Source organism: Siniperca chuatsi, linkage group LG21, assembly GCF_020085105.1.
Source record: "Siniperca chuatsi isolate FFG_IHB_CAS linkage group LG21, ASM2008510v1, whole genome shotgun sequence".
In the NCBI taxonomy this organism is placed as follows: Eukaryota; Metazoa; Chordata; class Actinopteri; order Centrarchiformes; family Sinipercidae; genus Siniperca; species Siniperca chuatsi.
In genome coordinates, this window is record NC_058062.1 from 17,241,556 (window position 1) to 17,256,069 (window position 14,514).

Here is a 14,514-nt window from a genome sequence, read left to right on the forward strand (position 1 = left end):
CAACTTACTTCTGTTTTATGAAAAGCAAGACTGTAGTTATAAAGTGTTGTCAGCAAGTGTGTGGATTGTATTTGTGAACTGTTGAAATAAAAGTGGAGCAGACTGTACAAAGTGTGTTTTTAAATTATTATATGCATTTAAAGGCCTCATGAAATGAAACTGACTTGACACTATAAGCAACATATTTGTTTATATAATGATAGAAATGATGAAGACCAAAAATATTCACATTTCTTACACTGGTCTTGTAAACATGCTGCGTCAAAAGAAAAGTCAGAGCACAGTTGGTGGCTACACGTCTTCATCTCATCACTGCCTCTTCATGTTTGAGCTTCACTTCTTCTACCTTTATCATTATGACTAATTTATGATCTGAAAAAGACTAGCTAACTTCCATAATAAAAATAATGCAGTACTTTCTAACTAAGTGCATTGCTACATAGTTCATAGGTCGACATGACTGGTACAAAACTTTAACCTGACTCTCCTCCTCCTCCTCCTCCTCCTCCTCCTTCTTCTTCTTCTTCTTCAGAGAATAAATGTTCACGTTTTCTTAATGACACTTTTCTGACTTGATGCTAGAGTGCGGTTGTAGTTACACATAGTGACCATTAGAAGACACGAGCATCAAGCCATTGCACCATAATTATCGTATATTTTAAATAAAGAACTCAGTAATACACATATAGTCAATCAAGATCAAAAATACTAATAATGTTTATATTCTCAAAAAGGAGCATTCCTTCCAGCGTCATAACTGTTTTGATGACGTCAAATTTGCCTCTTCCGCTCCTGCTCGCGGCAGTAAACATGGCGAACGGCTAATGAAGTTGCTGTGTGCGTTCAGTCCTAAAGGCTTTGGATTTCTCTTTCAGAGCTTAAACGATACGTTTTGCTTTACTTTTGATACCCAGAGGTGCGTGTGTAGGGCGTTGCGCTCTATAGGTTTTACTTGAATAAAAGGTAAAGTCAAGTTTTTCCCCCTGTGCTTCCGTCGATGCTAACGCGGCCCTAGCTACAAGTACAAGCTAACGTTACCGGCTAACTTGCCAGCCAATTGCTGCACGATTGAATGAGATTCAGATATATATCACATGGAATTTTACTGGCTTTATAATGTTTGCTAGTCACTTAGAATAACCACTGCGTTTGATTACGCTTTATCTAACAGAGAGAGCTGTTGATGATTGACTTAGCTTGTGCAGTAGTCATGCGTTGACTGGCAACTTTGTGCTAACAGTGGCTATCGGTCATACTCAACAAGGCGTGCAGCGTTTATTTTTCAAATCACGTTAAGGGTTATAGTCCCAGATAGCTATAATTTCACTAATAACGCTACCAAAATGCCATTTGTATGTATCAACAGTTAACGAGCAACGTTATTGTTACCAGTTAGCTAACGGACCGTCCTCTCAAAGATGCTTTTATCTACCAGGGACATCCTTGAATTGATTGTGAAATGCAAATGTAAAGTGAACATGTGCATAGCTTTTCAGCGGATACCCGTGCTTTCATTTCACCTGACATCATTGCTGGGATTTTAATACTTTGCAGGGTGAAGGAGACGCACCGGCACTATGGGGCGACGTTCAACCTCGTCCACCAAGAGTGGGAAGTTTATGAACCCCACCGACCAGGCCAGTAAGTACCGACCGTAACCAAGAGCTGGTTCCTCTGGCACAGACATGCTGGATAACACCTGAAGAATTATCAATCTGTTGTTGTCAGAATGATAACTATTGTATACTTCTTCTCTACCTTCCATACAGGAAAGGAGGCCAGGAAAAGGGAGTTAAAAAAGGTAAAAATGGTTGGAAAAAAAATGGTCTTGACACATAAGATTCACTTTTAATGTACTCTTTCATCTTAAATACAACCTTAATGTTATTGTTGTAACAGTTTGCTTCATTTGTAAATACTCTTGGTAGAACAAGAAGCAGCGAATGATGGTGAGAGCAGCGGTGTTGAAGATGAAGGACCCCAGGCAGATCATCAGAGACATGGAGAAGCTGGATGAGATGGGTGAGGGGGCTGAATGTGTATGTTGCTGTTGAACTGGCTTTTGTGCAGTTAAAAATGGTACTGAGGCGGTACATACGTTTACTGTCCTTAGTTATCTTACTGTAAAATTAGAAGGATAGGATAGATTTTTAAAGGATGTTCGTATTTTTTTCAGGAGTTACAGCGTTTGGACTATTTTAACACTCATTTATCTTTAGGGGGAAAAAATCGTAATTTTCTAAATTTTACTAATAATTTGCTGCTTCTGCTAAAAAAAACAACAAAAATAAAACAGCTTTTCTGTAACACCTTCAACAGAGTTCAACCCAGTTCAGCAGCCCTTGCTGAATGAGAAAGTGTTGAGGGACAAGAGGAAGAAGCTACGTGAGACATTTGAGCGCATTGTACGTCTGTACGAGAGAGAGAATCCCGACACCTACAAGGAGCTACGAAAACTGGAATTGGACTATGAGACCAAACGAGGGCAGCTGGCTCTCTATTTTGACTCAGTCAAGGTGTGTTTGTGTGTGTATTTGTTTGGATGCATATGCATGTTTTTTTTTTTTTATTTACTGTATTTTACTTTAAGGATTTGGATACATTTATGGATGTAGTATGCACTCTTGCATAAAAGATGCAGCAATATGAAAATGGTTTTGGCTCCAGGCATAATGCTCCATAGCGATGAATTTAATTTTAACACCAAGATTTTTATCAATCTTGATCCATTGGGGATGAAATATTGGCATAGAATTCAGGAAACAAATTATTTGGAAGCACCAGCATGTTTGTGTATTTTGTTTCATTTGCTGAAATCCGTACACAGTATGTTGAGCTTTAACACTTGATATTCTAGTTCCTTTACGTTTCTTAGGCTTTGTGGTGACTCTGTTGACCATCACGTGTATTATGTCCTCTTTTTCAGAATGCAGAGTCAGTGGAGGTTGACAGTATCCCTTTACCAGATATGCCTCACGCCCCCTCCAATATCCACATCCAGGACATCCCACTTCCAGGGGCTCAGCCTCCCTCCATACTGAAGAAGAACTCCTCTTTTGGGTAGGCATTAACCTGTGTATGTTAAAGGGTTCTGCAGGTAGACTCTGTATATGATGCTTCTGAGTACTGCTGTGCCAGGTAATTCTTTTTTTGAGGAAATTCTGTTTTTATGGATCTCTCAGTAAAGGACCTCTGTCATCATCCTCTGGACCGGTTTTGGCCACAGTGCCAGGTGTGCCACGTTTACCTCCAGGGAAGAAGCCCCCTGGGCCCCCACCTGGACCCCCACCTCCACAGGTCCTGGCGCTGTGCGGCATTCCTGCTCGACGAGGTTACAGCACAGACATAGGTAACGCACAAACTGTTCCCCTAATGACTACATTTCTGGATGCAAATTTTCTTTTTAATAATAATAATAGGACTTTGCTTTCATAATTGGGTTGTTCACCTTTCTGCTTGTTGCCCTAACTCTTTTTTCCCCCTGAACAGAGCCTTCCATTCCTGGTCTTGAAAAAGATTCTGCCATGGAGTTGGGAAGAGATCGGGACAGTGGCAGCGAGAGCGACAGAGATCGGGATGATGTGGACGACGACGAAAGCGACTCTGAGGAGGACAGTGAAGAAGAGAGAGATGAAGGGGGAGACGGTGACCAGAGAATGAGTGTGGACAGGCAGGATGATGAGAGGGACAGAGAGGAGGATAGAGACAGAAATGAAAGACATGCTGGTGAGTGTTACAAAAGTGCTTCAGCACATTTTTGCAAGTTCTCAACTCTCAAAAGAGTTTACTTCATTTTATTTATGTACTAGTGGTTCTTCTGTATTTTATATTACAGAAATATTATAGGTTTGGGTATTTAGGTTCCTATGAAGCGAAATTGCACTATTATAACAACAGTTTTGGGAAACTAGCATGTCCATTTCCCAAACAATCAGTTGAACTTTGGGTTATTACAGAGAATTGTGCTTTAATTATTTGGCAAAAGCACCAAAGGTGATAAAGGACATATTTTCTGGGACGTGGTAAAACTCTGCAATGCACAATGAAAAATTATACTTATATTCTTTTGATGAATGTGTTAATGTCTAACTACTTTAGGTCGCATTGTACGTTTTGCGGACATGCCTGCAGAGGCACCCCGTGAAGGAAAGAGGAAGAAAAAGAGGGTGGTGAAGAGGACCAAGGCCATTACCCCCCTGCAGGCCATGATGTTGAGAATGGCAGGTACTGTAGTAAACTAGTGTCTTCGCTGCATACTTACTAAGCTAGTACACCTTAATTTCTATTTCTGATGACATGGTATGGTATTTTTTTTATATATATATATTTTTTTTTTGTCTTCAGGTCAGTCAGTTCCTGAAGAGGAGGAAGAAGAAGAGGTAGAGGAGGAATACACAGATGAATCAGACAGCTCAGATATCGAGGACAGGGGACCACCAGGGGACAATCAGCCCCACCTTATGGCCAATCAGCGTCTACCCCCTCCTGCTGGGCCAGTGGGACAGCAAGGGCCTCCACACTTGCAAGGTCCCCCAATGACTGGGCCTCCACCTCTGGGTCCACCCCCAGCTCCTCCAATGAGGCCTCCTGGCCCACCCTCTGGCCCACCTCCTGGCCCACCACCAGGTTAGTTAAAACATTTATTAGCTGGATTACTATGCTCCAACTCTGAACTGGATACTAGAATACATCCTTGAACCTATTGTTTTAAGGATGTGCTGGTTGTGATCATTATCCATATGTACACTCTGCATCGTTTAGATGATATATTCTGTCATCTTTAGGTGCTCCTCCATTCTTGAGGCCTCCCGGTATACCTGGAGGCATGAGGGGTCCAATGCCTCGTCTTCTGCCTCCTGGACCTCCACCAGGTCGGCCCCCAGGCCCTCCACCAGGCCCCCCTCCTGGCCTCCCACCAGGCCCTCCACCACGAGGACCCCCTCCGAGACTACCACCACCTGCACCACCAGGTAGGCATATGTGAACATACAGTGTATGAAGGCACACATCTGTGTGTACGCATGCACAAGTGTGTAGTACTTCCAATCAAAAGGTAAACCGTGTGTGTATATACTGTATATATTCTTGTGTGTGCATGAACACATGCTGAGCAAACATGACATAATTCTTTGTCAAACAGCATTGCTATTGTAAAATGTATATTTATTTTACATACCATCGCTGCAAACTAAGGCAGTAGAAAGACTTCTATACGCCATTAAATATATGTAAGCATACTTTGTTTCAACTCTATGGAGTGGCGAAGAGGAATGTCTCATACATTTCTCATCAAAATACATCTGTCTTGTGTCTTTTTACAGGTATCCCACCTCCTCCCCCAAGAGCAGGAGGGCCCCCACGTCCACTTGCCCCACCACTCTCCCTCTTTCCTCCACCTCTCAACTCCAACGTGCTCAGCGCTCCTCCCAGCATTGTCCAGCGACAAAAAGGCTCCGGAGCCAACCAGGATGGTTCACAGAGCAACCTGCCGCCCCCTGCCATGCCCATGCCCATGCGACCAGGTGTCATGCAGATGCCTCCTCCCCCAGGGACAGCTGCCGCCCCCACGGGCACCAATCCTGGCAGCAACCCCGCAAGCCACCACCACGCAGCCACCATCGAAAAGCGACCCAACATCACCTCTGTCGCAGCAGCTGGAGGCAGCCTGGCAGCGGGTGCCAGCTCTGGTGGGGCCACCATCTCTGCCAAACCTCAGATTATCAATCCAAAGGCGGAGGTCACCCGCTTTGTGCCCACGGCACTGAGGGTGCGTAGGGACAAGAGCGGGGCAATGCCTGGGGCAGCAGCTGGGCCTCTGGAGAAAGCAGGGGGTGGTGTTGGAGGAAGGAGGGGAGATGAAGGCATGGGAGGTGGACAGGGGCAGAAACAGCAGGCAACAGCTGCTCAGATGGGCTTGGCCAACGCAGCCCATATGGGTGCTGTGTCTCAGACCAACATGAAGACTAAGGACCAGGTGTATGAAGCCTTTATGAGGGAGATGGAGGGACTCCTCTGAGACACGAGAGGGCATTGGGACGGTTGTTCAGTGGGGCGCTCTGAACAAAAGGAGTGTATTTGTTTTCTGTGCAGAGTTAGAACTCTGCACATGAACTGTTCATAGAGGTAGCTGTCTTCAAGGCTGTCAGCTAGATAATTGGAAACATTTAGATTGGTTACTATTCTACCAGGAGACTCATAAAAAGAACACTATTCTCTGCACTCATTTTGGTTTTGTTTTTTTTGCCAGAGACTACCCAGTGCTTTTTGTCCTCCAGTATGTTGTGTTTTTCCTGTAACTGCATTTTGCCATGACTAGAAAAAACATTTTGTATGATTTTATGACCGTTTATTTCATTGGTGATCTCCTCTTTTGGACATCAAAAGAAAGGTGTGAAATGTTTGAGACATGTCTGAAACTGTTGGATCTGCAGCTAAATAAATACATCAGAAACTTTTTACCTCATGTTTCAGTGTGATGTAATAAAGGAGACAATACAAGCAATACATGGACAAAATACATATTTACATATTATACCCAGTCATTTCAGGATTCTCTATATCTGGGAAAAGATTTTTCAAAATGTCACTAGTCAGCAATTTAAATTTCCTGGTAATTTTTTTCCTCAAACCCACTTGTTTAATTTTAGCGACTTTAGTGATTACTCAACATGTTTATTTGTTTTTTAGCTCGGTGTTAAAGTTTTAGATGGTGGACGTCTCGTGTTGTGTGTAGGTTTATACAATCTACGGTACAGTATACGCTGACAAGCAAGGACGTATTCAAAACATCAATTCCCGTCATCCATTGCGGCTTAATCTTTAACTTGTTTCGGCATCTGCGCATTGCGGAGCTGACGACACGTTGGGGCGAAAAGCATGGCGGACGTTGAGGAAAGCGTGAAGCCAAACACAGAAGAAGCACTCGAAGGTTCGAGTAGTGATAATGATAACGGTCACGTTAATAGCGGCGAAAGTGATGAGGCAGTGAAGACCTTCAAGGATTTGGTAGGTTTATCTCAGGGAGCGAAGAAGAGATGTGATTTTAGCAACATAAACAAGCAGCAGCATAGCAGTTTGAGCTAGCTAAACTAAGCTAGTTTCATCTGTATTTTTATCGTATAAGTGTGCCTGGTGTCTGACAACGTTTAAAGAACGGTTGTAATTTGGTGGCAAAACAAGTGTCAGCAACTTACAAATGTGTGTGTCGTCCACAGGGTGTTACTGAGGTTCTGTGTGAGGCTTGCGATCAGCTGGGATGGAAGAGTCCAACAAAGATTCAGATAGAAGCTATACCTGTAGCCCTGCAAGGTGAGTGATCACAGTAACCTCTCTGTCAGCTGACTCCATCAGAGAAGGTTGCATTCAAAATGTTACTGAAGTATTATCAACTATATGTGGGTAAAGTCATCATTCATACATTATTACATATTATATTATTGTATTATTATTATTACTGACATTTAAGCATAATTTTAATCTTGTTGCTGGCTGTAGTGGATGTAATTCTGCCTATTTATGTACTTTTGGGAGGTTTAATTTATTGTAACAGTACATCATATTTCAGCTACTTAGAGGTTTTTGTGATGACAGTGTGCAGGGTTAATTTTTTTCACAGTCAAAGGTTTTTCTTTATCCAACTCACCTGTCATTGTGGCTTTCTGGTGGAACTTTGAAGGAATTATTATAGGGTTTTTAAAATCATAATCAGCAAAGTCACTGTACCTACTATACCTGCCAAATAATTGTGAGTAAAAAGTACAGCATATGTCTCTCTGAAAAGTAATGGACTAGAATTAGAGAGTAAAATCAAATGGAAATTCTCAAGTAAAGTGCAATTACTTCGAAATTGTACGGAAGTACAGTGCTTGAGGAAATGTACGTAGTTACTTTCCTCTGCTGCTCAATACACATAACTTCTATAACGTCCGTCTGCACCATCTTCTCATACTGCAGGGAGGGATGTTATTGGCCTGGCAGAGACAGGTTCAGGAAAGACGGGGGCCTTTGCACTGCCCATCCTCCAGTCGCTGTTGGGCTCCCCCCAGAGGCTTCATACTCTCGTCCTCACCCCCACCAGGGAGTTGGCATTTCAGATCTCTGAGCAGTTTGAGGCCCTGGGCTCCAGCATTGGTGTTAAGTGTGGTACGTGTCCATTAATAGGTTATTTTGCAATGATGCAGATGACTTTCTACGGTTTTGTATCTAAAACTTGTCTCATTTCTGTTGCAGCTGTCATAGTTGGAGGAATCGATATGATGTCCCAGTCCTTGGTGTTGGCTAAAAAACCACACATTGTTATTGGTAAGACCATAAGTGAAACTATGATCAGTGTTTTTTTTTTTTATACAGATGTAATGACCTGCATGTGTGTGAATATTTGCTTGTGCTGAGCTGATGTTGTGATGGTTGTTTTTATTTTAAACTGATCTTATTTTATACATTTTCATTAATATTTTTTTAGTTTCCCATACTATACTGTAAGTCCCTATTTAATCTGACCAACTCCCAAAGCAAGCACAAGTGTCCATTTTGTATTGAAATGAACGATGTTGGGTCAAATCCCCTTCTAAGAAAAGTTAATAGAAAAGTTTCTGTCAGATCGGAAACTGTCCAGTGATCGCTGAAATACCTCGTTTTTTTCCCAGTTGTTTCAATATTCAGCAGTTTAAACAACTGATCACTTTAGCATTAATGTGACGAAGTGAATCAAATGTGTTTACAGCCACACCTGGTCGCTTGATAGACCACATGGAGAACACGAAGGGCTTCTCCCTACGAGCTCTGAAGTTCCTGGTCATGGACGAAGCAGACAGAATCCTCAACATGGACTTTGAGACTGAGGTGGGTAGTTAGAAACTGAGTCATCGATGTCATTGCGTTCATTCAGTGCAACAGTTTCCCCCTACATTTTGCTTAATGTTGTAATGTTCGCTGTATTTAATATGGAGAAACATAATCACTTGAGTGGAAATATTCCTTCCACTCAGTTTTACTTGGAAGATTAGAACAGAAATAATTAATCGTCTTACTCCCTCAAAGTACGTCTTCTTTCTTTTGCCAGGTGGATAAAATCTTGAAGGTGATCCCCAGAGAAAGACGCACCTTCTTGTTCTCTGCCACCATGACCAAAAAGGTAGACAAACACTTATCAATACTTAGAAGGCTTTTTAATCAAGCCTCTTTGATACGGCATGTGAGTAGTGTTTATATTGCTGCTTTGTTCTGTGTTACTGGTTGCTAGACACCGGAGCATTCCACCGCTTGTAGAGCACGTTTTTCTCTTGCGCTGACATTCTTTCATTTGGTTTACAGGTCCAGAAACTACAGAGAGCAGCTCTGAAAGATCCTGTGAAGTGTGCAGTATCTACCAAATACTCTACAGTAGACAAACTGCAGCAATACTACGTCTTCATTCCATCAAAGTACAAGGTTGGACACACAGAAATGCACATTCTCGTCTGAAACCAAATGCTCCAAGCCGTCCGTCCTCTGTAGTCAGAATACCACAATTACTTTTGGAATGGTATTTATATAAAGTATATTGGAGTTTGTAACACTGCTCTGTGCTTGTTTGTTTTGTGGCAGGATTGTTACCTGGTGTCCATCCTGAACGAGCTGGCCGGCAACTCCTTTATAATTTTCTGCAGCACGTGTAACAGTGCCCAGCGGGTGGCGCTGTTGTTAAGGAACCTCGGCATTACTGCTATCCCTCTTCATGGCCAGATGAGTCAGGTAGAGCTTCAGAGGAACACACACACACACACACACACTATTCTCTCCTCCAAGGCCTTCTCCCACACTCACACGCTTCCTGGAATCCAGTTGGTCTTAAAAAGTGCAAACATTTGTCCTCAGAGCTCCTGGTGTCAGATAAAACAGATAAAACTACTGACTAACACCTTTTTTTATCTTTTTTTTTTTAAGAACTGAAACGATTAATAGTCTATTAATCGACGGAGAAAAAAAGATAAAAATTCACTAGCTCCAGCTTCTCAAATTCTGGTTCTTCTCTGGTTTTCTTCGTCCTCTATGATAGTAAACTGAATATCTTTGGGTTTTGGACCGATTGTTACACCTAACGAGACATTTTAAGATGTCACCGTACACTCTGGGAACTTGTGATAGGAATCTGTTTGCTTTCTATTGACCAAATGATTAATTGAGAAGAAAATTGGTAGATTAATTGATAATGAAAATAATAGTTAGATGCAGCCCTACGTTAATACAGCATTCTTTGGTGCAGCCTGAAAACAATAGTTGAGTAAATATATGGTGCCAAAATGTAGAGTGTGATTTTTAGGGTTTTTTTTATCAGCAGATGATGTCAGTATGTTTACTATAAACAGATAAACCCGTGTTTGAAGCAATTGTCAGACTATATTCACGTTATCTGCCACAGTAGAGATCTTCAGTCAGGACATTTCACTGTTGTTTTACTGACAAGGATAAACACGAATAGCATGTGTATCATGTCGAATAGCTTTGCTGCCATTTGGGCTGAAAGAATAGCACCCTCTTCTGGTTTTATGGCATACAGCAATACATAGTTTTTCCATCTCTGCAGTGTCTTTTTTTTTTTTTTGCTGTCTGTTTGTCATATTCACTCTATGGGTCTTCCTCCCTCTGTTGGTCAGAATAAACGTCTAGGAGCGCTAAACAAGTTCAAGTCCAAGTCTCGATCGGTGCTGCTGGCGACCGACGTGGCATCCAGAGGACTGGACATTCCTCATGTCGACTGCGTCATCAACTACGACATCCCCACTCACTCCAAGGTACCTTGGTGCTGATGTTCTCATTGCTGGTTTATTTGATGATTTCGTTTGTTTGATTTTGATTTGAATGGATCTCTGGATCTGTCTGCCCTCACAGGACTACATCCATAGAGTCGGACGAACGGCCAGAGCAGGACGGTCCGGGAAATCCATCACTTTCGTCACTCAGTAAGAAGCAGTTCTTACTATTTACTATTTTCTTACTGTTTCTCACTAGTAGCCACACTTCCTCTTCAGTGTCTTGATATGTGGATCAGATCATTCTGCCTTCATTATTAAACTGTTGAATTTGTGTTGCTGTTTATGCTCCAAGTAAATGAGTGAAAAGGAGTTGACTGCCGTAAAACTGACACATTCTGTGACCTTAGATATGATGTGGAGCTTTTCCAGCGAATCGAAAGCCTGATTGGGAAGAAACTTCCTGCCTTCCCTACCCAGGAAGATGAAGTGATGATGTTGGTGGAGAGAGTGAGCGAGGCCCAGAGATTTGCCAGGCTGGTAAGTCATGTTTACTTTTTCTGAATGTCTTTCAGATGTTACCTCAAACATGTAAAACCACATTGTTGTGTGCAACACAAGCTGCATAAACCCTCTTTAGCCTACCAAGCTCATCGATTAGTGTTGTTGTGTAAAGTAATAAATGGACCGCTCAGATAGTTAGCTATAAGGATTGGATAAATGGTTGAAATAGTGGGTTAAAAGTACTAGCTAAATGGGTAAAGCAGGGTTCCTACGCAGTATGGAATTTGACTTTAGTCATTTCCAGGTCTTGATAAGTATGAAAAAAAGAAAAGAGAGTATGGAAAAAAATTTGTTTGGACTATTGGCCCTATTCTATTTTCTAAAATATAAAATTGAGAATTTCTAAAAAAATAAATTGATCATGCAAGCAGAGTGTTTTTCATGGCGTTGGGAGTGGGCATCCAGCGCTGCCAAAATGTTTACCACTGGGTGAGAGAACGCAGGCCAGAGCGAGCTTGCCGTTGTCGAAAAGCGAGGCAAGAAGTATGGCGTGCGACTGAACGCAGAGCTGCCTCTACATAGATATGAAACATCTAGTTTTATATCTATGTGCCTCTGCGCTTGTACGTCCCAGCCTGCAAAACAGCTCTGCCCCAAGTGCCTTATAACTGTACCAAAGCTGGACACCCATGACCAAATTAGTTTGAAAGAAATGTCTTTGAATTGCATATGTAGCATCACAAATATTAAGCTTGTCTGAACGTTTATGAGTTATGCTGTGATGTAGCTATCAGAAAAGTAAACAGTCTTTTCTGCGTAAGGAAACCATACCTTTTTATGGTTGCGTTCATCGTCGTTTCCATGGACACAGTGAATAAACAAGGCTGCACAGATGCCATGAAAATGAAATTATTGAACTAATTTCAACTCATTTTCTGTTCTTATTTATAAAAGAGACAAAAATATGGGGCAACAATAATATAATATGATTTGTTTAATATGATTAGGGAAAATAATACGAGTATAGGTAGCACTGGTTAGTTTGGGAGATGTTTGACAGTGTGATGCCGTCCAACTTTCTGCGTGAACTGCAGCGGGACTGAACTGCCCCAATGGGTAAGTGAAAGTTTTCCGTGGGCTGGCTCGACAGTCCCAAATATAAAGCCTGGTCGGCTAAGGAAAGCTAGATGCAAACTTTATGTAACATCATTCGACATCTCCAGCATGGGGGAGGTAGCAGTTGCGCTGTAGTCTTGTCACAGCGTCCTCTGCACTTAAGAGTCCCGACATTTGTGGCACAACCCAACGTGAGACCAATAAATACAAATAAATAAATGACGAACTGAAGCTAACATCAGCTAATCACCGCAGTACCACACCCTGTTAATGATTTGAATGCATGGGTCTGTTTAGCTGCCTGTATGTTAAGGTCTCAAACGGCATTCTTTTAATGTGTGATTAAAATGTGTAACTAATTATTATTTGACTTTATTTATAGTTATTTGTTAAACAGTGTTTTCAAGTATGTTTTATGTTTTACTCCCATCAAACAGGGCTTGATGGTATACAGTTTTTTAAATTTACATGAGAAAAACTGAATAACATTGCACTGTTTTAGCATTGCAGCTTGAATAAACTGCCTAACCACTGCTTTAAAGAAAGATGGATGTCATATCTGGATTGTGTATTGGGGGAAAAAGCAGCCCATTTAAACATTAAGTTGAGAAACAAATGACTTGTCTTCCTCAGGAAATGAAGGAGCAAGGTGAGAAAAGGAAAAGGCCGAGAGTAGGAGATGGAGACGAGGATGACACAGAACAAGCAAGCGGCGTGAGGAAGAAAGTGAAAGGAGGATCAGGAGGAGAACGAGGCGGAGGACGAGGAGGGATGAAGAAGAGGGGTGGAGCAGCCTGGAGGGGAGGACAACATTAACAGACTGTACATAACCACAACATACAATGCCTTTCTTGTTTTTCATGTAAAACTTGATTATGACGACAGCGTGTTTTCCAGCATTTAGTAAGGAAGCAAACGACTATTTAATTACAGAAAACATGCTTTTCCTGCCCCTCTATGGGATCTTTCCATTTGTAATAAAATGCCTCTGTAAAACCCAAAGCTTGTGTTTGTGGTTGGGTGATGTATGATTGCGTGAGTTTTGTTGAGCATTAAAATGCTGCTGTTGTCGCTTTCAGACACAAGAGGGGGGTGTTTCAGTTTCCAGCAGGGGATTGGGAATGATGACAATATATTACATTGGGAATGATGACAATATATTACATTTGAATGGGATCAAAGCAGAATGGTTACATATGTTATTTTTTCTTTCAAAGGCTAGAACAGTTGCAATATCAATTTTTTCATTGGTTTGCGGCAAATTGGGGGGTTGGTTCCTTCCAGCCAATGATGAAGAGGGGGGGGGGGGAGAAAGACCGCAAAGTGAGAGCCCAATTGTCTCCAGGCTTCATCTAGTGGGTGTGTGCAGTGCATAGATATTTGGGGGATAGATTTATAAAAAGGGTTTACCACAGCATAGTGTCCTGATAAAGTGCTAACCGACGTGTTGACTGGTTAGTTAAAATGGATAATGACAGGCATCGGCGCGCGCGGCCCACATTGCTGCTTAGGTGAATCACCCCCGCAGAGTGTGACAGTGCGGTGCGGGCTATTGATCTGCATGGCCACTCTATGTGAGCAGAGTCCATCGTAGGCGGGAGCAGCAGCGGTCAAGTCTGCTCGGTTTAGGAGGGGCCCCAGCGTAGAGGCAGCACTGTGCCTGTGGTGCATACCAAAGCCCAAATACATGCCTGCATTTCAATTGTGTGTAGCCGCTAGTCGCATACGGGGTCGCATCAGGGGGGATATCGGACTGCTTGGTGAACAGGATCTGACTGCTGCTTCGCTGACTACACCAGGTAAGTTAAGTTATTATTCGCCGCGAGGACGGGGATGAGAGAGAGCGCGTGGTGAATATTACACCATCACCGTGGATGAACGGACCAGTCTCCAGGATGGAGGATGGATGTCGCTCTGGAAACTTAGTTTGACTACGGTCATTATGTGGTTCGCAAGTTAAGAACCCACCTTGTAACTTGAGGTAGCCTGACGTTACCTTGGTGACCCTTTGTTCACCTAGACAAATGTTAATCAGGTATCGTCAGGACTGAAACTCCGTAGACAGGAGAGTAACGTAAAGCGCTGTCTAGTTTTATTAAGCTAGCTTTATGAGTACAATTTTATTTAAGTTAAACAAAGCGTTAGCTGCAGATAGTCATTTTTT

General features: G+C 42.3%; 3 protein-coding genes across 9 annotated transcripts in view; all 3 read left to right on the forward strand.

Moving 5' to 3' along the window:
- The first annotated feature begins 768 nt into the window (after positions 1-768).
- On the forward strand, positions 769-6,458 carry LOC122869403 (WW domain-binding protein 11). 2 transcript variants are annotated; one of them, XM_044182375.1, is made up of 12 exons: positions 769-916; positions 1,555-1,641; positions 1,770-1,801; positions 1,929-2,022; positions 2,320-2,516; positions 2,927-3,060; positions 3,183-3,349; positions 3,490-3,726; positions 4,099-4,224; positions 4,345-4,626; positions 4,785-4,970; positions 5,322-6,458. In XM_044182375.1, exons 2-12 carry the CDS (start codon positions 1,578-1,580, stop codon positions 6,014-6,016), a joined length of 2,214 nt encoding a protein of 737 aa, XP_044038310.1. In that variant the 5' UTR covers positions 769-916; positions 1,555-1,577; the 3' UTR covers positions 6,017-6,458. The 2 variants fall into 2 exon arrangements, with proteins under 2 accessions (XP_044038310.1, XP_044038309.1); XM_044182374.1 differs by having other exon boundaries at positions 770-963.
- A 383-nt stretch (positions 6,459-6,841) lies between these two features.
- Positions 6,842-13,352, forward strand: ddx47 (DEAD (Asp-Glu-Ala-Asp) box polypeptide 47). The gene is made up of 12 exons (XM_044182376.1): positions 6,842-7,005; positions 7,215-7,308; positions 7,954-8,142; positions 8,230-8,301; positions 8,723-8,841; positions 9,062-9,133; positions 9,313-9,429; positions 9,586-9,732; positions 10,635-10,772; positions 10,870-10,940; positions 11,141-11,270; positions 12,984-13,352. Exons 1-12 carry the CDS (start codon positions 6,877-6,879, stop codon positions 13,164-13,166), a joined length of 1,461 nt encoding a protein of 486 aa, XP_044038311.1. The 5' UTR covers positions 6,842-6,876; the 3' UTR covers positions 13,167-13,352.
- A 374-nt stretch (positions 13,353-13,726) lies between these two features.
- The window catches only part of LOC122869405 (myosin-10-like), a 55,904-nt gene continuing 55,116 nt past the window's right edge, over positions 13,727-14,514 (forward strand). For 2 of the 6 annotated variants that reach the window (XM_044182378.1, XM_044182380.1), the window contains exon 1: positions 13,728-14,149. The gene's annotated coding sequence lies outside the window, so the exon portion shown is untranslated. Of the gene's footprint in view, positions 14,150-14,197; positions 14,332-14,514 lie in introns of those variants that run through there. The other 4 variants (XM_044182381.1, XM_044182382.1, XR_006376313.1 and 1 more) reach the window with 3 other exon arrangements.

Coding starts and splice junctions, on each gene's coding strand:
- LOC122869403 (XM_044182375.1), top strand. CDS start 1,578: ATGGGGCGACGTTCAACCTCGTCCACCAAGAGTGGGAAGTTTATGAAC. Junction 2,517..2,926: donor TCTATTTTGACTCAGTCAAG/GTGTGTTTGTGT, acceptor CCTCTTTTTCAG/AATGCAGAGTCAGTGGAGGT. Junction 4,225..4,344: donor CATGATGTTGAGAATGGCAG/GTACTGTAGTAA, acceptor TTTTGTCTTCAG/GTCAGTCAGTTCCTGAAGAG.
- ddx47 (XM_044182376.1), top strand. CDS start 6,877: ATGGCGGACGTTGAGGAAAGCGTGAAGCCAAACACAGAAGAAGCACTC. Junction 9,134..9,312: donor CTGCCACCATGACCAAAAAG/GTAGACAAACAC, acceptor TTTGGTTTACAG/GTCCAGAAACTACAGAGAGC. Junction 9,733..10,634: donor TTCATGGCCAGATGAGTCAG/GTAGAGCTTCAG, acceptor TCTGTTGGTCAG/AATAAACGTCTAGGAGCGCT.